The sequence below is a fragment of the Macaca nemestrina genome, chromosome 1 (assembly GCF_043159975.1).
Source record: "Macaca nemestrina isolate mMacNem1 chromosome 1, mMacNem.hap1, whole genome shotgun sequence".
NCBI lineage: Eukaryota > Metazoa > Chordata > Mammalia > Primates > Cercopithecidae > Macaca > Macaca nemestrina.
In genome coordinates this window covers 33,851,443-33,877,275 of record NC_092125.1, presented here as the reverse complement: position 1 = coordinate 33,877,275, position 25,833 = coordinate 33,851,443, and the positions used below count along the sequence as shown (strand labels likewise).

General features: G+C 36.0%; 1 protein-coding gene across 9 annotated transcripts in view; it reads left to right on the top strand.

Annotated features, from left to right (window-relative positions):
* Positions 1-25,833, top strand: part of COP1 (COP1 E3 ubiquitin ligase) — a 281,153-nt gene that overhangs the window by 133,724 nt on the left and 121,596 nt on the right. For all 9 annotated transcript variants that reach the window (XR_011611267.1, XR_011611266.1, XM_011746116.3 and 6 more), the window contains one exon: positions 24,002-24,145. Coding sequence is in view for 7 of the 9 variants with exons in the window: in XM_011746116.3 (XP_011744418.1) it covers positions 24,002-24,145 (144 nt within the window). In the remaining 2 variants the exon portion in view is untranslated. The remainder of the gene's footprint in view (positions 1-24,001; positions 24,146-25,833) is intronic.

Below are 25,833 nucleotides of genomic sequence, written 5' to 3'. Positions count from 1 at the left end.
AAAGATATAATTATTCTTACTGTAAAATTGCTTGACATAGTGTTGGTCACTTAATGAAGTGATAATCTGAGAGAAAAAGCCAAACCAGAAACGTATTTTTTTTCCTTTGCTTATTTGGAATTAAAACCATACCCATCAGACCACAAGGTGGCAGCATTTGTTTACTTTGACACTATGTCAACTATTAAACAATAGACAAGGTATGGAATTGGTGACATATAGTGAAGTTCACTCTCTTAAGTAGAAGATGGTCCTAGTTCAGCAATGGCAAGGAACAGGAAAGAAGACAGTTATTGCATTCTTTTTACACATAGCAATGATAGCATATTTTGCATTTTTTTCTTCGATTAGGTGTTCCGTGTCCACCAGAGAGAAATAGTTTGAAGCTGTGTAGTTTAAACTTAATATACTTAGTAGTGATGGTTGTCTTTTGCATTCCTAGTTTGAATTTTGTACAGCTAGCTTGTTATGGTCAAAATTGTTGTACACTCTACTTCTCGAGAGTTTTTCAGTATTTTTACTTACGTTTGTTCAAACTGTTGGAATGGAGTTGTATCAAGCATTAGTAAATTCCTAAGAAGAAAATAGTTATCTGTGGTGGCATTGGTTGATGCTAGAATAGTCTCTTTACTGGTAATGTGGAGTGTGTTACCGACTCTTTTTTAGACAACATTATAAATATTTTACATCAATTCCCTAATTCATTTAATTCTTGTATCAACCCTGTGTTGCAAGGTATTGCTACTAATCTCATTTTACATATGAAAAAACTGAGATAGAAATTTTGTAACTTGTCCAAGGTAAACATAATGCTAATAACAGACAGAACTCAGATTTAGATACAGGTGCACCTGAATTCTAGTGCTCTTCTGTTCACTTAAGGACTTACTGAAACCTTATAAAGTTTCAGAAAACACTTTTCCTTTGAGACACCCAGAAGAAAGAGAGGAATTAATTCTTTTGAGGTTCTGGCACTGTGTATCCCTGTTTCTGTAAGGAGGTCAAAATAATGAACATTTTTTATACTAATTTTTTGACATGTAATACTGCACCTTAGATGTCACTTTTTAACCATAGTTTGAAAAAACTATTCAAATAAAACTTTATGTTTCTACAATATTTACAAGAATCATTTTTGCTAAGTTTCAATTTATAATGACAGCAAATGCTGATCCAGATTTAGGGTAACTTTCAATATGTTCCTTATTGTGGAATGCTTGTGAGCTTTCAATTTATACTTAAAAAGAGATCTCTAAGTAATTATTGACTTGTTTTCTAAGGAATAGATATGATTTTTAAGACTGCCAATATACTTTGTTTTTGTCAGAAGGTATTTCCATTATTGTCTTAAGTGTTATTGACCATCTGGGGTTGGTTGAGAAATGAGATGAATAGGAATGCAGAGGGAGGGATTTCCTTCCCAAATTTTGCCTGGGATCAGTCTTTTATAGCAGTTATTTTTAAAGCTGTGTTTTAGGCTGGGAGATTCATCCAGGTGAATTTCTGCCACATTCAGACAGTGGCAGGGGTCTTACTGTCTTATTTCTTGCATATTCCTATGTCTGTAAATATTTGTTAAATGAATGCATGAATGAATGAAAAATCGTTTTACCTGCTGGGAGAGGATCCAGAGTAAGTAGGACTCTAGCATTTGTCCATATATGTCTACATATTTGCTTGTTGATAAGTATTCCTTTGAAGAAATAATCCTTAGGCTATACAAGAAGTTTGTGAATTACCAATGACATGTAACAGAAATATAAATTCATGTTAACAACTTAAAAAGGAATGCAAAATTGTCAGCAAGTGTTGGTGAGTTTTCTGCTTCTATGGTAATTCAAAACATACGTGATTCAAAATATAGGTTTAAAAGGAAACACAAACAATCTAAGCTTACACTTTGAAAGTCACTACATGCACTCCCACCCTTATAACTTCTATCCTAAGATTTTCCTGTTCTAATCTCAACTTGGTTTTCCTGTTTATTTTCCCTTGCCTTGTAAGAGGCTTGTCAGTAGTACAGAGTGAAGCCATAAGCTGAAATAATTTTACACATATCCACAAAACAAACATTAATTAGGTTAGCATTTAAAATTTTAGAAGATTTGTGAAGATTTATCACAAACCTGTGTTAGGTATCCAAGAAATAAAAGTAGAACTTACGTCTAGAAGCCACATTTTAAGGTTAATATAAGGAAGATCTTTGTAGTCAGCAGTGTGCTGAGGTAGAATAACCTTCCTCAGGAGGCAGTTGCCATACATTCTTATGACTTTTTAAAACCAAATTCTAGCCTTTTCATTTAGAAAATCTTTCTGTGATGCTAAGATCAGTTATATATTCACATATATTTGTCTAGAATATTTTTATGCTTAATTTTTTTCAAAATCATACCTATTCATGTCAAAGAGGTTAAGTGCTGAGAATGTAAGAGTGATGTACATGGTAGTGAGGACACAGACGGTTAAGTGAGTGTACTAGGCTGTTCTTGCCTTGCTATAAAGAAATACCTGAGACTGCGTAATTTATAAAGAGAAGAGGCTTAATTGGCTTACGGTTCTACAGGCTTCACAGGAAACATGGTGCTGGCATCTGCTCAGATTCTAGGGAGGCCTCATCGTCATGGTGGAAGGTGAAGTGGGAGCAGGCAAGTCACAAAGAAGGAGCAAGTGAGAGAGAGTGAGGAGGGAGGTACCACACGTTTATAAAATGATGAGATCTTGTGAGAATTCACTATCATGAAGAGAGCACCAAGCCAGGAGGGATTCATCCCCATGATCCAGACACCTCAGGTCACGCCCCACCTCCAGCATTATGGATTACAAGTTCAGTATGAGATTTGGGCAGGTACAAATATCCAACTCTATCAGTGAGCATATAGAATAAAGTGTTTTAAGTGCTATGAAAGTATTTACAGTATACAGTATGGAGAATAGTTGGGCAGAAGCAGGAGTGATCGGGCATGGGAGCTCATGCCCATAATACCATTGCTTTGATAGGCAGAGGCGGGAGGATTGCTTGAGGCCAGGAGTTTAAAACCAACCCGGGACGCATAGCAAGACCCCATTTCTACAAAAATCAAAAAATCAAAAATTAGCCAGGCCTGTGGTGTGTACCTGTAGTACTAATGAGGAGGGTGAGGTGGAAGGATCTCTTGAGCCCAGGAGTTCAAGGTTACAGTGAGCTATGGTGGCACTACTGCACTCCAGCCTGGATGACAGAGGTTTATTTGTGTGTTTGTTTTGTTTGTTTTGTTTTGTTTTGTTTTTTGTTTGTTTGTTTTTTGAGTTGGAGTCTTGCTCTGTTGCCTAGGCTGGAGTGCAGTGATACAGTCTTGGCTCACTGCAACCTCTGCCTTCCGGGTTCAAGCTATTCTTCTGCCTCAGCCTCCTGAGTGGTTGGAATTACAGGCTTGTGCCACCACAGCCAGCTAATTTTTGTATTTTTAGTAGAGATGGAGTTTTGCCATGTTGGCCAGGCTGGTCTCAAACTCCTGAACTCAGGTGAACCACCCACCTCGGCCTCCCAAAGTGCTGGGATTACAGGCGTGAGCCACTGCACCTGGCTGGCAGAGTTTTTAATTTAAAAAAAAAGTTAAAAAAAAAAAAAAAAGAAGTACAAGTGGAAATAGATCCAATATATGGGTTCTGGGAGGTCTGTGGGGCAAGGCAGAAGAAGTATTTAAGAATATAGAAGAACTAGGGTAGCCAGAACTTGTGATTGTTTTGATGTTGACCTTGAAGCAGAGGGAAATAACTTCTAAGGTTTTGGCTGGAGCAGCCGGGCAGGGAAAATATGGGTATCATTTACACAGGTGGGGATACTGGAGGAGGAGCTTGTTTAAGTAGCAACAGGGTTCACGGGGGATATCTAACATTTGACATAAATTCTCTGGTTATACAGAGATGAGGTGAGGGCTGTGAATTTGGAAACTTTTGCAGTTAGCAGTTGACACCATAGTTGTAGATATATAGAACACTGGCTAACATTTGAAGACTTGGTAGCTAAGGAGGAACTAGTAAAGCAGACTGAGAAACTTGGAAAGGAGGATGAGAGAGTGTATTGCCATGCAATCCAAAGGGAAAAGGAGATAAACTGGTGGATTAGATCATGAGATCTTACAGATGGGATTGGATCTAAAGCAAAGTAACACTTCTTGCCTTAATTAGAAGGAAAGCCGCTTCCTTTTGGGTAATATAAGGAAACAAGAAAGTGGATGCAGAGGCAGGTACTTTTTTAGGTTTAGTGGCAGGGTGTTAAAGGGTCCTTAAAAGAGCTTATGCAGTAAGCAAGTGAGGGAGAACCCTCTGGAGATGGTGTTCAGGGAGAAGTGCTCACATCTTTGGCAAGAATGCTTTTTCATCTTTGTACTTCTAGCACTGGATAGTCTACTTGATATCTGTTGGGTATTCCTGTTTACCTGATATACCTGAGGAATACTCAATTGGAGAATAAATAACTCAAATTCAAGGTAGAAAATAAATAGTAAATGCTTGTGGCAAGTTGATAAAATACTGTGGGAGTTGACTAAAGAGAGTTCTTTTGAGGTGATGACTTTTAGTTTCCTGGAGACATTTGAAATGCTTCTTTAAAATTTAATGAATTCCTATAGATTATTCTTTCTGTGCTTGATTTTAAAGATAGAATGCAGCACTAACATACTTACTTTTATGACTTCATTATGTCCAAAACCATGTATTTCATATAATTTCTTTTTCTTTTTTTTTTCTTTTTTTTTTAATTTTCTTGAGATGAAGTCTAACCCTGTTGCTCAGGATGGAGTGCAGTGGCATAATCCTGACTTTCTACAGCCTTGACCTCCCGGGCTCAAGTGATCCTCCCACCTCAGCCCCTGTGGCTGGGACTACAGGCGCCTACCACCATGCCTGGCTAATTTTTGTGCTTTTTGTAGAGCCAGGATCTCACCATGTTGCTCAGGCCAGTCTCAAACTTCTGTCCGCCATTGATCTGCCTGCCTTGGCCTCCCAAATACGGGGATTACAGTTATATTTCTTGCAGAAGTTTGTGGGGAGGTAGTAATTGTTAAAGGCTGGGCTGTTGTTGTACTTGGCAAGTTTAAGGGGAAGGTATTTTGCATTTCCTCTGGATAAAATGTGGAAGAAAAATAAGAGAATATAATTATTCACATATATTCAGTTATATAGACTACTTCTGGAGGAGAAGGCCTTGGTAACTCTTTAGAGTGCAACTCATAATTTAAAACAGGAGTTAGAAGTATCAGTTTGAATGAATAAAGTTCATTCATTCACAGTTTCATGTAGTTTGGAAAAAAATGTGTTTTTATGTCAGTTATCTGGCTTAACTGGAAATAGGCTCAATTAATCATATTTAAATAAGATGAAATGAGAACTTCTTTGAAATTATTCTGTGTTTTATGTGGCATGTTGTAAATACTATGTAAATGTTTGGCATTCTTACCCTTTCAGACTTACCTGTTTTTAGGACAGTGCCTCACAATCATCTGGAGATATTGTTAAAACACAGATGGATGGGCTCCACTCTCAGAGTTTCTAATCCTGTAGTCTGTGCTGTGTGTAAGAATTTGCATGGAAGGAAGGAAGGCATTTCTAATAAGAAATATTTACATTTTTAATTCTTTCTTTTTCTTTCTTTTTTTTTTTTTTTTTTTTTGAGACAGAGCCTTGCTCTGTCACCCAGGCTGGAGTACAATGGCACAATCTCGGCTCACTGCAAGCTCTGCCTCCTGGGTTCATGTCATTCTCCTGCCTCAGCCTCACGAGTAGCTGGGACTGCAGGTGCCCACCACCACGCCCAGCTAATTTTTTGTATTTTTAGTAGAGACGGGGTTTCACTGTGTTAGCCAGGTCTCGATCTCCTGACCTTGTGATCCGCCCTCCTCTGCCTCCCAAAGTGCTGGGATTACAGGCGTGAGCCACCGTGCCCAGCCTAATTATTTAGGAAAAGATCATAATTACTTTTTGATAGACTTTATTTTATGGAGCAGTTTTAGGTTCCCAGTATGGAGATTTCCCATATACCTCCTGTTCCCACACATACATAGCATCACCTGTTACCAACATTCCCCACCAGAGTGGTATATTTTGAAATGGGAAAATTCCCTTGTCCCCCTTGCAGGGTGTGTGATGGCAGTGTGGCTTGTTTCTTTGGTGCCCTGCTGCTCAGAGAAGTTTTGACCCTACAGGGAGCAGGCAGACAGGCAGATCATGGGAACGTGGGCTCCGACCCCACAGCAGTGTCTAGGGGTAAACGTTTACAGCTCCTGAAGCCCCAGTGGGCATATGTTGTAGAGTGCTGTTTTGGTTTTGCCATCTGTAGGTAGTTTGTGTTAATCAGCTCAGTTAGGCCTTCTGCCTTATCACAAGGACAGAGGGCTTTCTGTATCCTGGGCTTCTTGCCTTAGTGTACCAGAAAAATTGGATCACACGTGGGCTTGGAGAATGAGTGCAAGCTTTTTTATTGAGTGGTGGTAGCTGTCAGGGAGGTGGATGGGGAGGCCAGAAGGAGGATGGAGTGGGAAGGTGGTTTTCCCCTGGAGTCAGGCTGCCCAGCGGCCAGGCTGTCTTCCAACCATCCCAGCCAAATTCTGCATCCTGCTGCTGGTTAATGGCCTGCTGGTGTCTGCTGGTGCCTGTTGGTGTGTGCTCTTCCACCGATGTGTTCCTTTCCACGTCCAGCCGCTGTGTCTCTGCCTACTGGGGTGTCAGAGTTTTTATAGGTGCAGGATGGGGGTGCAGCGGGTCAGAGTGGTCTTGGAAAATGGAACATTTGGGCAGAAAAACAGAAATGCATGTCCTCACCTCAGTCCGTGGGCACAGGCCTGGGGTTGGAGTCCTCACCAGGGACCCAGACCTTCTCCTTCCAGCACTTCCCTGTCCCTCTTCCGTATCAATTTGTTACAATTTGTACCTGCATTTATTATCCCTAAGTCTATAGTTTACATGAGGAGTCACTCTTAGTATTGTATGTTCTATGCATTTGGATTAATATATGGTATATATCTACCATTATAATATACTTTTTATAGTTTTTATATTTATACTTTGTGAATCAACAAAAATAGAGTTAAAAACCATTAGTTTCTTCTTGCCCAGTAAGTTGTCATATGAATGGGTTGCATGTGTACCAAGGTACTTATTCCATCTGCCCCTGGGAAAGTTGGATAGGGGCTGGGTCTGGAAAACAGCTGGTAACCAACTGTTCCAAGGGCAGAAGGGATCAATCACATATAACTTAAACTTGTCTTAGTGCTGAACATTAATAGCGAAACTCTAGTTTAGAGACCAGAACAAAGGAAATATCTTTGTTTTTCTCAAAAAAGCTGTTACAGTTATTTTTTGGTGAAGGAATTTCATAGTGAAATTTGAAATTGAATTCATTAATGTTTAAAATACTGATGTTTCATCCTGGTGATTGACCTGCAGAGCTGGTCCTTAAAAGGAAACATACTCTTACTGTGCTGAAGAACCATCTCACCTTGACATAAAAGTCAGCAGACACTGGGCTGCCAGTAAATAACACAAAACATTTTGTAGGATTGAGAGGGAAGTTTTGAACTTTAAAAAATTTGGTCTCCCATTTATTCTTTTTTATGTTTTTGACAATTAAAATAGCAAAGTCTTTTCCATTTTATCACTGGTAGGAGTTTAGTAGGAGTTCACTTTACTATGTAGAGGAGGAAAAGCTTTTCTCTACCCTTTCAGGTTCAGTGGCTGGGCCTATGGAATAAGTTGACAACAAATTGACAGGAGAAAAGGCACAAACACTTATTTGAAGTTAAAAGTTTTACATGACATGGGGCATGGGGGCTGAAGAGGTGGGGGAGGTTCATAAAAGAAGGGAGAACCCCAAAGAAATGGCTAGATTTGGAGGCTTTTATATCATTTGAACAAAGAACAATAAAGAGAAATAACAAGAGAAAGGAAAGAGACTTTCAACTGCTAGGGTCAACAAATATATGCGGAAACTAATGGTAGATAAGGGCTTCTTAGTCCTGAAAGACTTGTGTAGATTCTTTTTTGGTGCCATGTCATCTTTGTGATAAAATCATTATCCCCAGGCCAGGTGCAGTGGCTCATGCCTGTAATCCCAGCACTTTGGGAGGTCGAAGCAGGTGGATCACGAGGTCAGGAGTTCGAGACCAGCCTGGCCAACATGGTGAAACCTCGTCTCTACTAAAAATACAAAAATTAGCTGAGCATGGTGGTGGGCACCTGTAATCCCAGCTACTTGGGAGGCTGAGGCAGGAGAATTGCTTGAACCCGGGAGGCAGAGGTTACAGTGAGCCAAGATCGCACCCCTGTATTCCAACCTAGGCGATGGAGCAAGACTCCATCTTTAAAAAAAAAAAAAAACCTTATCCCCTTCCTGGTACAGGAAGTGGGGTGGGGCAAACATCTTCCCAAAAGGAGTTTATGTTCTGTTTTAGCTTATCCTATGTTTACTCTTTTTCCGTTGTCTTCAGCTCAAAATAATTTTATGCCAGAGTAGCGTATTTTGGGGTGGCATGTTTTGATCCCTTACAGCTGCAACTTACAAATAACTGATGTCGCTATATGTAAAACTTAATCTGGTGACAAGTGTTTTATAACAAATATTTGACAAAGCTTCAATTCACCGCTTGTTCTAGGTATGATAGTTTCCCCATATATTGCTTCCCTCGGACATTTTTAGACATTTAAAACTTCTTAGTAAGATAGGACATTACTGTAAGAGCATTTGTCCGCATGTACTATTTCAGTTTTTTTCCCCTTTATCTGAGTTAATTCCTCTATCTGCTGTTCACAGTAAAGAGTTCCATAACATACTAACCCTTCACCTAAACAGATTTTAACCTCTGGCAGTCTCATCTGACTGAAACATAGTAAGGAAGGCTTACATGAAATAAAAAGGCACTGGAATGAAATGAATGCCATTAAATTAATGACTAAAACTCATATTAGTTTATTGGGTTACTTCAGGCCTATTGACTTATACAAAATTTCTAATAATCTTAGATATATGATTTGTGTCTCTAAATTATAAAGGGGAGAGTGATTGCAATAGGTAGGTTAAATGGCAGCAGCAAGAAATGGTAGCTACTGCAAGCTTGCAAAAGGGGAAGAGGCCGGGCATGGTGGCTCACACTTGTAATCCTAACATTTTAGGAGGCTTAGGCAGGCAGATTGCTTGAGCCTAGGAGCTTGAGACCAGTCTGGGCAACGTGGTGAAACCCCATCTCTACAAAAAATGCAAAAATTGGCTGGGTTCAGGAGGCTGAGGCAGGGGAATCGATTGAGCCTGGGAGGTCAAGGCCGCAGTGAGCCATGATCACGCCACTGAACCCCAGCCTGGGCAACAGAGCAAGACACCATCTCAAAAAAAAGAAAAGAAAGAAAATGGGGAAAGAAATCATAACACTGCAGATAGGATCCCAAAAAGTAAAGCTGCTTATATTAATTTCATATGAGGTCAAATGGTTTTAGATATTTTAATGCACCCTGAGGTCACTGAGGTGTATTAGAGTGTGGTAGCTAATGTTTATAGGGCTATTCACATTACTATGTTCAGTATATTCATATGAAGGGAGTAAAGAATATATTACATTTGACAAATTACACTTGGGGGTTCAAAAGTTGGTTCCAGAATTTATTGAACTAATATTTGAGCATATATTATCTTAGAGCAGTATGTAGATATGTCCTGGAAATGCTAGTGTCTCCATTAGCCTTTAAAAATAATATTAAAAAATATATCCCTATTTATATAAATGAAATATGACAATTTTTTTGTAATTTTTCAGTGTTTTGGAATTGTAAGTTTTCAAACTTTACATTGAATTTGTTTATATGCAAGGAAGCTTATTTTGATTGAGAAAAGTAAGGGCTTTTTTAAAATTTGCAAACTATGGACCATGGGCCAGATTTGGCCCATTATCTAATTTTGAAAAATCCATCAAGTACGGATGGTTTTTCCACTTTTAACTGGTTGAAAAAGATTTGTTTAAGCTCTCAGGATGTACTGCTATACTTGATTAAACTTCTATCATATTTTCAGACATCAAAGTGTGTCTGTGAAAGAAAGTGGCTTTTGTCAGATTTTCTGATCTATTTGTGATGAGTGGCTATTTTATGTTTTATCATTACTTACTTAACAGAAATAACCTATCACTTGGCCTGTCATATAGTAGACACTCCATCACTGGGTTAATGAGAGCTACAGATTTTATTTACATAATAACACATTCTGGTATGTACAGCAGAAAGTTTCCTATTTGTGTATTTTTACAATTGTTTGTCAAACAGAGCCCCCCAAAAAATGCCCTGAAATAAGACAGAAGCTAACCTATGGTTAGGCAACTTAGCTATATCATACTAACATTGAAACAGGGCTGTTTTTCTACCACTAATGATGTTTAGTTGTGTTCACATTCTCTCTCTTCCTCTTCCCTTCTCCCCACCCACGTCAGTAGGTGATTTTGTGGATAACTTCTGAAGTTATAAAACTCGATGCTTTGATCTGTGCTTGAGAGAGATTAATTTGCAATCTGATTTACATAATTTAAGAAATATAAAATCACAAGTTGGATAGTTTTTAAAATCACCTTTACTGTAGTATAATTTATATACAGTAAAACATTCAGTTTGATTTTTGGTATTTGTGTTAATGACAGTCAAAATATAAAACGTTTTCAAAAATTTACTCTTCCACCACTTGCAGTTAATTCCGCCCCTCTTTGAAACTCGTGCTGCAGGCAACTATTTATCTGCTTTCTGTCACTATAAAATAATTCAGCCATTTAAAAATTTCTCATAAATGGAACCATACAGTATCTATTCTTTTGTGTCTAGCTCATTTCACCCAGCTTGTTTTTGATATTCGTTCATGTTGATGCCCATATTAATAATTTATTTACTTATTGAGTAGTATTTTATTGTCTAAATATTCTACAGTTTATTCATTTGAATAATTGTATAATTTATTTGAATAAATTTGTTTGGGTTTTTAGTTTGTTACTATTATGAATAATGAGTATTCATATACAGGTCATTTTGGATATTAATGTTTATATTTATTTCTTTGGGTAAATACTGGGATTTGGAATTGCTATGCTGTATGGTTAGGATGTGTTTAACATTTTAAGAAGCTGCCAAAATGATTTTAAGTGACTGGATTATTTTAGCACCTTAATTAACAGTTAAAAAAAGTCCAGTTGTTCGAAATCCCCAGCAACTCTTGGCATTGTTATTCTTAAATATCAGGCATTTTATTAGTGGGTATGTAATGGCATTTTCTTGTTATTTTTCTATGCTTTTCCCTTATCACTAGTGGTGTTTAATGCACTTATTAGCCATTTGTATGTCTTTTGTGAATTGTCTATTAAAATCTTTTGACCAGTATTTAAAAATCAGGTCTTTCTCAGCTGGGTGCTGTGTCTCACGCCTATAATCCCAGCACGTTGGGAGGCTGAGGCAGGCAGATCACGAGGTCAGGAGATCGAGACCATCCTAGCTAACATGGTGAAACCCCGTCTCTACTAAAAATACAAAAAAAAAAAAATTAGCCAGGCGTAGTGGCAGGCACCTGTAGTGCCAGCTGCTTGGGAGGCTGAGTCAGGAGAATGGCGTGAACCCGGAAAGCAGAGATTGCAGTGAGCCGAGATCGCGCTACTGCACTCCAGCCTGGGCGACAGAGCGAGACTCCGTCTCAATAATAATAATAATAATAATAATAACAATCAGGTCTTTATCTTGTTTAGTGATTAGAATTCCTTTTATATTATGGATGTGAGTTCTTTCTCAGATATATGTGTTATCAGATTTTTCTTCCTTGCCTATGGCTCATGTTTCCATTTTCTTAATAGCATCTTTCAAGGAACATGAGTGGTATTTAATTTTGATGAATTCCAGTTCATCCATTTTAAAAATTTTTCTACCCTGTAGAAATGTTTCTGCCCCGAAGATTTTTCTTCTATATTTTCTTCTATAATTGTAATAACTTTAGCTTTTAGTTACAAGCTTATAATCTATTTCAAGTTATTTTTTATTTAGATTGTGAGGTAATGGTTTAGGTTCATTTTTTTCTTTCTTCTTCTTTTTTTTTTTTTTTTTTTTTTTTGAGGTGGAGTTTCACTCTTGTTGCCCAGGCTGGAGTGCAATGGCGTGATCTCAGTTCACTGCAGCCTCTGCCTCCCGGATTCAAGTAATTCTCGTGCCTCAGCCTCCCAAGTAGCTAGGATTACAGGCGCACGCCACCACGCCTAGTAAATTTTGTATTTTTAGTAGAGATGGGGTTTCTCCATGTTGGTCAGGCTGGTCTGGAACTCCTGACCTCAGGTGATCCACCCTCCTCAGCCTCCCAAGTGCTAGGATTACAGGTGTGAGCCACCATGCCTGGCTGAGGTTCAGTTTTTTCCTCCCAATATAGATACTCACTTGTTCCAAGCATCATTTGATCAAAAGGTAACCTTTTCCTGTTGGCATCTTTGTTTAAAATGAATTGACTATATATATGTGAGTCTGCTTAACTGTCTGTTCTGTTATATTGATCTGTATGTCTGCTCTTGATTACTGTAGTTTTATAATAAGGCTTGAAATTCGATAATATAAGTTCTCCATCTTTGTTTCTCTTTTCAAAAGTTATGCTAGCTAGTATAAGTCCCTTACATTTCCATATACGTTTTAGAATAAGAGCTCTTCTTTTTTTTCTTGCTGCAATGGTTTGAACGCATTTATCTGGTAAAACTCACATTTTCTTTTATATTTTTCTTCAGTGTTTTTTACTACTTGTTTTTATAAGAAACACAAAATGGGTTTCTGATTTTTTAAGTCTGCTGTGTTAACTGATATTTTGGGGACACATTTTTAAATATAAATGATGAAATTTTCTTCTAAACTATAAACTTATGTTCCACATTAGTTCTTGGTAGGATGAAATAGTTTCTTTATATCTTAGTTTTATGATTTCCTGATGAAACATCACAGCAATGACATTACCGATTTAATATTGTGGTCCTATTGGTTGCTTTGTAAATAACTGCTGGAGAACAGAACTGAGAAATTAGATGTATCTTATTTTGCAGTTTCAAAAGTTAAGAACTGAAACTAGCTTTCATATGATTCTCTTTTGAGTGGTGTACTTTTACTAAATACACATTTCAAAGTGTTTATTAAAAACATTTTAAAGAGGACAAAATGTCATAGTAACTTTGGATACAAAAATATATTTTGTTTTTCAGCTCTTGTTATTTTCTCTACTAGATGTTCTAAATGAACAAAAGTTGATATTAAGTATATTGATTTTAAAGGGCATCAAGATGCATCTTTAATTTTAAGTGCTTTAAGGAGAAAGATATTTTATCACAAGATAAACACTTGATATTCACAAAAATGTTTCAGAATATAATCTATCAGGTAGTGTATTTATTTGTTTTAGCTATTCAGTGATAGCCAGAAGGAATAGGAAAGTAAATTTTTTTAAAGTAGTTGTTTTAAAGCAAGATCTTGAGGTTTTATGGAATTCAAACAAAATGAGCCACCTAATAAAAATAATAGAATAAAAATATGCATAGACTTTAAAATGTGGCTTAAATTTAGTGCCTATGATATAAAATCAAGTCCGTCCATTAATTCAGAATAAGGTCAGCAATTGTCTAGCAGGTTGCTATTAAAAAAACAGTTTAAGGTCAGCAAACTTAATACCTGCGATCCAAATTTCAACTCATTGCCTGACTTTGTAACACTAAGAATATTTTTTATATTTGCAAAGGTTGAAAAAAAATACAAAGGATAATATTTTGTGACGTGAAAATTCAGATTCTAGTGTTCATAAATGAAGTTTTGTTGGAACCACTGACACTGTTCTGACATAAAATTAATAGATATTGGCTAGGCGCAGTGGCTCATGCCTATAATCCTAGCACTTTGGGAGACCAAGCCGGGTGGATCACTAGGTCAGGAGTTCGAGACTGGCCTGACCAACATGGTGAAACCCCATCTTTACTGAAAATACAAAAATTAGCCAGGCGTGGTGGTGTGTGCCTGTAATCCCAGCTACTCAGGAGGCTGAGGCAGGAGAATCGCTTTAACCCGGGAAGCGGAGGTTGCAGTGAGCCGAGATCACACCATTGTACTCCAGCCTGGGCAACAGAGCAAGACTCCATCTCAAATAAATAAATTAATAAATAAAATAAAGATTTCACAAATTCCCTGACTGCAATTTTTAAAAAATTATAGTGCCTTAATTCTAATATAAAGGAGAAATAAAAGGAAAATAAAAGAAGATGATTTTAATTTGTAAATACTTAGCTATTCTGTATGGTTAAAATAAGAAGATGATCAAAGAATAATTTATGACTCACTTGTTTTATTGCCATACAAAGATATTTTTTTTCTTAGGTTCACAGTGCTTAAGAGGGAGAGAATAATGTGAACAAGTTTCACACAGAATACACTTAATAGATGAGTTACATTAACCACATAGTGAGTGAGCTCCAACATTATTAAAGTCTGGTTGCTCAATTAGGATGGAAGCAGGCCTCAGTGGAAAGTAAAGTTTAATTAAACATTGAAGTGTGCTTTTGTGTGAGCACAGCTGAGATCCGCAACTATCTGTAAGGTCCCTTGAAGTGAGAGGGCAGTGCTGGTGTTAGAAAGCAAGGCTTCAAAGCTCCAAGCCATGTCACAACCTGAGCATTCCATCTTCTCAGAAGTGGCTGACAGAGTCAAACTTGACACAAACTAAGCTCTCAAAGTGCTGTCAAGCTCTTAGGTTTATATATGTTTGAAGTTCAGTAGTTGAAGTCAGTAACTCACATATGGGATCTGAGGAGAGGTGTAGTATCACATTCCAGAGGGGAGGAGGAGAAGTTTCAAGTTCACGTATGGGATCTGATAAGAGGCCACATTCTTGAAGTGGGGAGGGAATACACTCTAAATTCTTATTATAGCAAAGCATATCATTCATGTAGCAAACTGTGTAAATATTTAGAATCATTTCAGAACTACACAGCAGGTATACCTGCATTAGACAATATAATGGATAATAAGATTCTTATACCTACTTATAATTAGTAAGTTTGGAATGTTCAGCAAATATTGGGAATGCAGGGGTCGTTTGTCTTTCTATGTAAAGTGGATTTCATTTCTATGCACAGTTAATTATAGGATGTTCATTTGCATAAGGATGAGAAGTGTAAATATTTTTGGAGGTATAATGTAGATTGTGAGACAATATAATCAGTAGGATTGGAAGAGTAAGGGCAACAATAACTTTATCCTTTGCTCAGAGTAGAAACTTAGTAGGTACATTGAATCCTTTATTTCTTTCTGTAGTAATTAATAAAGTAATTTTGTAGTCACTAGACAGAAGTACTACAATTCCCATTTAGGAGACTAACACAGAAAACAAACAAATCAGGTGGTCAAATACTTTGTTTTAATTAAAAATGCAGTTGAAACAACATATATCACAAAATAAGATGATAGATACAAAAGTAAACATGTGATTGATAAATTTAAATAGGCTAAACTTCCTATCAATAAGAAAATATTTTTATAGTAGATTATAACAAACCACAAATCTGTGCTTATATAAAAGAGTTCTTAAGACTTTGAAATGTGAAAGTTGAAAGTAAGATTTCATTCAGGCTAGAAAGCATGAAATCAGTCTCTCCTTGTCACACACACACACACACACTCCCATTATAATGATCAAAGTTCAGTCTACACTGAAGTTTAAGTCTAATTGTAAATATCTTTATGTATTAAAAAATATCTGTGTTAACTGTAAGACAAAATAAACACATTTAGTGGTATGAGACTTAAATCAGATCTGAGTCCATGACAGATTAAGTGTACAAAAAATAAATGTTAATAAAACTGTAGAAGCCCTAAATAACATAATTAACAAGCTAGAACACATATACGAACATTTATAAAGAGTATACCTTATTTTAAATTGTCCATGGAACATCAGAAAATGTAAAGAATCTAGATCATGTACCAAATCTCAAATTATAGAATATAAAAATTAACGTTTTCTGAACACAGCACAGTAAAATCAAACATTTATTACAAACTTACAAAACAGAAAAAATATACCACATGGAAATTTAATAGTTTCTTTGGCAACTCCAGGATCAAAATGGAAATCAGACCAGTGTGATGAAACTTCTGTGTATCAGAACCTGTGGGACATAGCTAAAAGTGCCCAGAATAGAACTCCTTACTCTAAAGGAATTAACTACTCTAAAGGAATTAACTGAAAAAATATTGATAAAGAAGATATAAAACAATTTAATTAAACATCCAAGTAAAGAAATTAGAGAAAGAACAAAGTAAACTAAATGAAATAGAAGGAAATTAAATAAACATAAAAATAAGAATACATTGTGAAAAACAATTACTAAATCAGTTCATGAGCTTTTAAAAACAAAAGATGAAAATTGTTAGTCAACCTAATCAAGTAAAACTGGAAGAAATTACTAGATGTTTGGCAGGAGATTCAGCAACTCAATTTCAGACAGATTAACAATCCTATTAGATTAAAATTGGAGCTGTCAAGTACACATGAGGTTCATATTTATACCTTTTGTCATATCATGTCACAGCCTAGCAGAGATGGTAGTCAAGCACTCTTGGTATAAATAAATAAGTTCTCAGGAAATCTGAGACTTAATGAGGCAAAGAAGCTTGCCCAGTCACAGACCTCATTAGTGTGAAATAGAAATCTCTTGTGTTAAATCACTGTATTTATTTATTTGTTTATTTATTAAGACAGAATTTCGCTTTTGTTGCCCAGGCTAGAGTGCAATGGCGTGATCTCGGCTCACTGCAACCTCTGCTTCCCGGGTTCAAGCGATTCTCCTGCCTCAACCTCCTGAGTTAGCTGGGATTACGGGTGCCTGCCACCATGCACGCCTCATATTTTTGTATTTTTAGTGGAGACTGGGTTTCATCATGTTGGCCAGGCTGGTCTCAAAGTCCTGACCTCAGCTGATCCACCCACCTCGGCCTCCCAAAGTGATAGGATTACAGGCTTGAGCCACTGCACCCAGCCTGGGATGCTTTATTATCAAAGCGAAGATGAGGAGGAATGACCAAAGTAGACTGTGATGGAGTTGTCAGTAAGATAGGAGAAAAATCACTCTATTGTGGAAGAGAGAGCGATCATCTATGTCAGCTATTCTTGATGTTTAAGGAAGGTCAGAATTCGGATTTGACTGTTCTCTTTAGCAACCTAGAGGTCATTATTGACCTTCATACAGCATTTTCAGTGATGGAGGTAAAAACTTGATTCCAGTGAGTTAAGGAGAATGAGAGGAGAGATTATGGAAAAACTTTTTTTTGTAAAATTATGGTATTAGAAAGGAAAACAATAGGATAGTAGCTAAAATAGAAATAGGATTATAAGAGGTATTTTGTTTTTTACTTGAAAAGGAAGAAGAACATAGAAAGACTTATGGAAAAGATCCAGGATAGATGGAAAAATTGATTGATACAGGAGAGAGGAGGGAAATTAGGAAAGAATCCTTGAGTAGGTAAGCAAGGATGGAACTTACCGCACAAGTATATATTTTGGTTACATCTAGGAGCACATGCGTTCAGAATGACAAGAAAGGCCACAGAATATATCAAAACATGTTGGTATAAATGCTGATAAGTGGAAGATGTGGTTAGTGGGAGCCTTTGGAAAGTATCTTCTTGTTCTTTTTATATTTTTCAGTACACTTAAAAACAGAATAATTTGGCCGGGCACAGTGGGTCATGTCTGTAATCCCAGCACTTTAGGAGGCTGAGACAGACAGATCACCTGAGGTCAGGAGTTTGAGACCAGTCTGGCTAACATAGTGAAACCCTGTCTCTACTAAAAATACAAAAATTAGCTGGGCATGGTGGCACACGCCTGTAATCTCAGCTACTCGGGGGGCTGAGGCAGGAGAATCAGTTGAATCTAGGAGGCAGAGGTTGCATGAGCCAAGATCGCGCCCACCTCACCCCAGCCTGGGTGACAGAGTGAGGCACCGTCTCAAAAACAAAAAAGGAATAATTTGCTGAGAGTGATTGTGAAGGTATGGGAAATTTGTGAAGAGTAAAAAAAATTACGTAACTTCTTTCTATGAGTGAGAGGATGAGAGTAGTTTCCTATGAAGTTAGTGTTAAGGGCCCCCCTTAAGGATAGTGATCATGAATTTAAAATGAGACCAGGGAACATGGTTGCTTGTTTTTTCTCTAACCATTTTCAAATCTGCCAGTTCAAATGTAGAGTAAGTAGAGAAATTTATCTAGGGTTAGTTTTGCCAGGGAGGTAAAGTACAAAAGATAAGAGAATGAAAATGGTAACCGAGTACAAAGTTGTGTGAGGGAGTTATATTTACTGGCCATGTAATTTATGTTGGGAAAGAAGAAAGTAAATACATGACAGAATGAGGAGCAGTAGTTATAGGATCCAGAGATTTTTAGATCACATTGGCCTTGAGGGATTGTTGGAGACAATGAATCAACTGGAAAGAATAGAAGTAGTTGTCAGAAAGTGTTATGTCATAAGGTGAAGGAGGGAGTGAAGTTATTGGTAACGAAGAAAAGTGTTTAGGGTGTGTTCATGGTTGTGTGAAGTGGACAGAATAAAAGATCTTTGGAGAAGAGGAAGTCAAGAAAACTGATAGACCAGGATATTAATCATCTATATATAGTTACTAAAATAACAATTATGAAAGGAATAATTTTTAAGAAAATGACAGTGAGCTGAAAGTTAGAATTTCCAAGAACTCATGGGTTGGTAGAAGGAGCATCAAGGACACTTATTGGATGGTATATGTTACAGGAGATTTTGAGCTGGGAGGTTTCAGGGAGGAGAGAGAAAAATGACTAGAAGAAGCTGTGTATAGTAAGGACACCAACTTTACTTTCCAGGCTTCTTTGAACATGGAATGTGGGAAGACTTTGAGGAAGCAGTATATTCAGGGGAGAGCTGGGTTTCAGTTAGAATGAGAAAGCAAAGGGAACATTTAGGGGATAAATTGCGATTATTAATGGCATTATCTGGGTGGAGAGAGATTCAGCTTTTACTTAATAGAAAAGTATACATATTTTTTTGACCTAGCGCTTCATATTCTGGGTGTGTTTAAGAGTATTCTTGCTTATGTGGCAATTGACACATATAGAAGGGGTTTTTTTTTTTTTTTCCAGCATTGTTTAACAGTAAAAGACTAGAAATGAAATGTTCCTGGTTAAATAATTTGATACATCCAGATGATGTAAATCTGTGCAACCATAGGGGACAAAATGAGGTAGCCCTCATATGTCCTGATATGACCATCTTCTCCACAAACCTGAAGATCGTGTTGTTGCACTGCAAGTCACTAGGGTAGGAATTGTTCAGCTTCATTATAATTTATGGGAACATAAGATGTCCTTAAATGGCACATAACTGTAATGTGGTTTTTTTTTTTTTAACATCTTGGTTTTTTCAGCAGCTAGGTATCTGGCAGATAACTGGCACTCTGGACATTTGATGGCTGAAAATATTCACGATTCATTCTTTTCCTCGAATAAGCCCCAATAATCATTGCCTCCTGAATTCCTCTATCAATATTTTGTCTTATCATTTGGGCTTATATTGTCTGTAATCTCTTCTATTAATTATAAACCCGGTGAGGCTACCTTATTCTTTTTTTATCCCTTTATGTTTAACTTGTTGCACAGGCTAAATTATTATGTGTTATTATCACTATATCTAATATAATGTATATTATTATTCTGTGTTATTATTCTTATTTTGCCTATGTATATGTTCTTTGAAGACCAGCTCATTTGTTCTGATTGAAATTGCATGGCAAGTTTGCATGATGATTGAGATCATAGACTCTGGAACCAATTGCTTAAATTTGAATTATCTGGTGTATCCTTGGACAAATTACTTAACATCAGTATATCTCAGTTTCTTTATACAGTGGAGATTTGAAGCTTGTAAATTTATGTAAAGTGGTTAGAACAATGCTTGATACATCTCAAGCATTATGTATGTTATGGAAGTTTTAAGTAGTATTGATTGGAAGAAAGTTGAGTAACATCAATTCTTAATTTACTCGTTTGTATTTTTTAAAGATCTGCTTATCACTTTTCATTAAAATGGCCAGTTTCTAAAATTATGTTTTGTTTCTTTGAAGTTATAGTTACCTGCTCTTGAGGCACACTATCATGGTAATGAATGAGAATGAGAACTTTGACAACTGCTCTTACTTTATATTTTAATTTGATAAATTGGGCTCTAGCATCCAGGGACACTAATCCATGTTTGTTAATACTTATAATTGCAAAAAGATACGACAGACAGTGGAAACACTGACAAAATTCACTGCTTGGGCTTATAGACGGCTTTCATTGCTTCGTGCCCCATTGTACTGGAGGTATGCATTAATCAGCTGTCCTGTGCGATTTCTTGCCTTGCTGCTTAATCACTTGATTAATGAACTTTTTGACAAAGAATACAACTAGTTTCCTACAGCTGAATTACATATTTCAGCTGTTGATGTAAGTCAGTTTCTTTTAACAGTTGAAATATTTCAAAATGTGAAAGAAAAATGCAGTTTATGTCCCCAGAAACACTATTTTTCAAAAGTATACTTGTATGTTTTGAAATAAAAAACAAATTCTGTGAAATTGAATTTGTCATCGCAGTAAATTTTCATAAACCTGTTGTTTTTATTATTACTGCTGACAGTGGATGGCAGAAATAAACGTTGTATAACAGTAGTAAGACTTAAAATTTATTTTTGAATTTAATTGCATAAGCAACATTTCAATTAGTTTACCTTTTATTTAGTCTCAGCCTAACTAGTCACTGTTTAACTTTTGAAGTACTTTTGCTTGTGTTACCAGATTTCATAATAAAAGTAACTGAAATATCATACTGTTATATAAGAGGTCATCTGTTTCATATTAACTCTACAAAGCTCTCTGCACCTGAAAATTACAGTGTCCATTTCAGTTAGTTCATGATCTGTTTTTAGAATCTCATTACGTTGATGTTTGAGAATATATATGATTAAATATGTCAGAGATAGGGAGCAGGTGCTTCAGTATCTGGAAGTGCTTAAATCCTGAGTCTTAGTGATGTGGAAATTCTTCCATTAAAAAAGGTGGTTGGGTGGTGGGGGGTACCTGTTTGTCTTTCTTTCCTTTTTAATCAGTATTTTCTAGAAATAATATTATTCTTTATACTTTTTGATTAATATTTCTGTTAAAATCTATTATTTTTACACTATAAAAAGATCTTGTTACCCCCAAAATATTTTTTAAAACATACTCTACAGGTTCTTGATACCTTAATATATTAAAAGCAAAACATAACCAAAATGTAAGAAAACAGTAGCAATAAAGTCAAAACAAAAAGTTAGCTTCTTAGTATGAGAGTTAAAAGTGAGCTAATGTCACTAAATAATAACATGTTGAAAAAAGAGAGAGAGCTGTCTTGAATAACAGGGTACCTACCAGCAGAAGAAATAATAGACATATTTAGGTCATCATCTGAATTCTTTTGATAACATTTTTACCTATGCATCAGTTTTCTCCCTGTAATGTATTTAAGCTATTATTTTGATAGGTTAGTGTTTAAACATATTATATATGTTAAAACTAATAGTTTAGTAATGGCATACTTTTACTGGCACAACATTGGAATGGTGTTGACTTATTAGCTATATATATGTGTAGGTGGATAAAAAGTATTTAGTGATAACATAACTGGTTCACTTGAAATCTCAGCTATACCAAAACCTCCTAAGTTAAAAACAGGATTTCAGTTCTGATAATAACTCTGTCCTTTACTAGATAAAGTAGTATTTCTCCTTCAGTGACATGAGACTATGGGTGTAAATTGAGTTGGGATAGATGAGTAGTTGTCATCATTATAGTTACGGTGCATTAAAATCCACATGGCAGCAAGTAGTAGCTGAGGCAGCAGTTCAGTTGAGGTTGTACAAATAAATCTATTGCATTGCTATAGTATCATACTTTACTGGAGGGAACATTTGCTCAATTGTACTCTAGTCAGTGACACTTAACTGAATAAAAATTTTTTAAAAATTGACTGGGCATTGTGGCTCATGCCTAAAATCTGTAATCCCAGCACTTTGGGAGACTGAGATGGGAGAGGATTGCTTGAACCCAGGAGTTCAAGACCAGCCCAGGCAACACAGTGAGACCCCCATCTCTGTAAAAAAAATTTTTAATTCTTTAAAATTTATATAAAATTAAGGAAACATTTAAAGCTGTAATGAAAATTGGGCATCTCAATGTGTGTCTTTAAGGGAAATATTCCTTCTTCTTGTTTTTTAAGACAGGATCTTGCTGTGTCACCCAGGCTGGAGTGTAAGTGACACAGTCATGGCTCAAATTCCTGGGTTCAAGCAGTCCTCCTGATTCAACCTCCAAAGTGGCTGGGGACAAGAACATATCACCATGCCTCACTAATTTTTTCATTTTTTTGTGGTGATGGGGTCTCACTATGTTGCCCAGGCTGGTCTCAAGCTCCTGGGCTCAAGGGATCCTCCCACCTTGGCCTCCCAAAGTGCTGGGATAGCAGGCATGAGCCACCGAGCCCAGCCTGAAATATTCTTAATGTGTCTCTTTCTTATCATCAGTTCAGCAAGCTTCTTAATAAATCATTAATCATTAACTGTTCTGTGAATGGATATCACATGTAATCCATTAAGAAAATGGATGTTATTATTATTGTATGTAGGTGTTTGTATTTTTATGAATTAAATGAATGCTTAATAGATGCAGAGCACTAGCTAGGCATTTTGAGAGAAGAAACACACATACATAGATACTGAAGACACATTCATACATATTAGATTTTAAACCTTTAGCCTTTACACTTTGAGTTTTACATTAAGAGCTTTGATCTGTGATAAAAGCATAGTAATTATTAATACCAACACTGAAACCGGACTACTTTGTGTTTGAATACCATCTCAGCCACTTACAAACTGACTAACTTTGGGCAATTTACCTCACCTCTAATCCTCATTTTCTCATCTGTAAAATGTAGAGAATATTAATACATGTATCACAGGTTGTTATGAGAACTAAATGAGTTAATACATGCAAAGTGTTTTAGTAGTTGGTGAATGACTAATGAATATTAGGTATTATTATGTAATTAATTGTAGATCAGTGCAAATTCTTACCACTAAACCTCTAGAAAAGATGCTTAAATCATATTGAGGAGTAATGTATGTGATGATTCATTTCAACTTTTACTACCATTGGGCTAATTAGATTTCTAGCTGGTTATATAAAAACAACTTTGCTTAGGCTCCAAGTTCTATGAAAGCGAGTATGATCTTGTACTTGCTTTCAAATAGCTTGTTTTGGAGCTTATATAAAAATGATCAGCAAGAGAGGGTGAATTCTCTAAGTAACGCTAAAGGAAGGGAGATTATTCACTTATTTAACCTCTTTTGTGGTATGGGGAATGCATATTGGGGTTTTATAATTCAGAGAGATGTTTGGGGAGGGGGATTAGGTATGAATTTGGGAAAAAGTAATGATAATTTAATTGTTCTGTTGTATGCTATCCCCTTGTCATCACCCAATTGCTTCAGTAATTCAAATTATATACTAATTTATTAAAAATAACATTGAATATTGTGAAATTCTACCATCTTCACAAAATGGCAGGGAAATAACTAGAATGTATCAAACATTAGTTGATAATTGTCTTTTGGCATGCTTTTAGTATATCAAATGATTCACGCCATTAAATCTTTCTCAGTAAGCTGTAATACGGTTATTAGAACTGAATGAAAAGCATGTCAGGTGTCTAGGAACAAAAGTACACCTGTGCACAATTGTGTAGCTATACACAAATCTCAACCACTTTTAATTTGGTATGTGTTATGAGGCCTAGTACAATTTGAAGGCATTTGAAGTAGATCTTTTATCCTTGTAGACAGAATTACTTTAGAAATAGAAAGTAGCAAATTCTGAAATGTTGTCATACACTTTTTCCCCTTAGTATTGAATTTGACCGGGATTGTGACTATTTTGCGATTGCTGGGGTTACAAAGAAGATTAAAGTCTATGAATATGGCACTGTCATCCAGGATGCAGTGGATATTCATTATCCTGAGAATGAAATGACCTGCAATTCGAAAATCAGGTATTTACATATTTTCTTGGCATGATGTAGTATATATGTAACAATTTGCATGTGTAATTATCAAGAAATTATTTTACCTTTGCATGACACTTTTTGCTCATTCATGGTGAACACTATAATTGTACTATGTATACAGAATATATATTATTACTTAGATCATCTTTCTTACAGATATTGGTTGCTTTTTTCTTGTGAGGTTAGCCTTTTTTTTTTTTTTCCAGTTGCCAAATGAAAGTTCTTCTTTCATTTAATCAAATAAAGTTGTTTGTTGGAGATGGTTATTGGAGACTCTGTGGAGTACTGAATAAGGATTAATGTAGCTTATGAATAGTATTTAAACATCATGAATTTTTCCCCTAGCATGCACATATCTCAACATATTAGAATTGTTTCTAGTTTTAAGAATTTTTTTTACAATAATATTCTGCTTTTCACTGAAGGAATGGTGTTTATGTTTTCTGTATTAGAGATTATACTTTATAAGGAGTGCTTTTCAGACCTAAAATACTCTTAAACATTAACAGTATTTTAAACCTAAAATACTCTTAAACATTAGCAGTATTTTAAGACTCTACTCCTGATCTGCTCCCCAAAAAATCTCAGAAAAATTCTAGAATCTGCTTTTTCTTTTTTTTTTCTAAACAAGCTTCCCAAGCTGTTATCACGAGCATTGGCTTTAAAAGAGAAATATATGAGGAAATCATCTAATAATAACTTTGTATAGAACTTTGAACATTTTCAAAATAGCCATCCTTGAACTTTTTTTATCTTTATGAATGACATACATAGTATGTTTGTTACAGTCTTTGTATAATTTATTTGTTATATCTTTCTTTTTTCTAGTTCATTTATAAAAATACTATATTGATAATTGGTGAGCTTCCCCATTCATTTGTGGCACTCGTCATTGAGAATCTGTTATAGTTTATGTCCTAAGTGAAGAGGATATAACATGAATTAGATACAACTTTATTGAATTCTTATATATCATGCATTATCCTAAGTGCTTTGTCTTTAGCAGACCTATGAGATAGTTTTCATTATTGCTCCATTTTATACAAAGAAAGCTGAGCACAGAAAGGTAAATAACCTGCTTAAGATTATATACCTTTATATAGAGGAGCCAGGATTCAGACTCAAGTAGTTTGGTTCTAGAGTCTGTGCCCTTAAACATTTCATGCTCCTTATTTATAAAATGGAGGCCACAATAGTAATACCTATTTAATAGGATTGTACTTTTGAAAAATCCCCATAAGGCACTCAGAACAATACTTGGCCCATAGCAAGTACTCATAATGTATTACATAATGAAAACATGGATTAGAAGGTTTAATCTACCTGTTCTGTAATTATACATGTAAAAATGTGCAATACTTCCTGGTGCATTGTAATAAATGGTGAAAGCGCTCAAGGCTGAAAGCGGTGGGCCTGGGGCTGAAAGGATCAATACTTAAGGATTCCTAAAATAGATTTGGAGCACATCTGCTGTGAAAGTGAACTAAATTAGCCAGAGCCACAGCTAGTAAGTAACAGATCTGGAATTTGAACTCAAGTCTACCTAAATTCAAATTGTGGCTCTTAACTCTTCCACATAATTTCTACCAGAAATTCTAATTAAAAGTATTTAAAAATGTAAATGAACTCTTCCAGTCTCTGAAATTTAGCATCAGTGCAACTAGTAGAAAGCA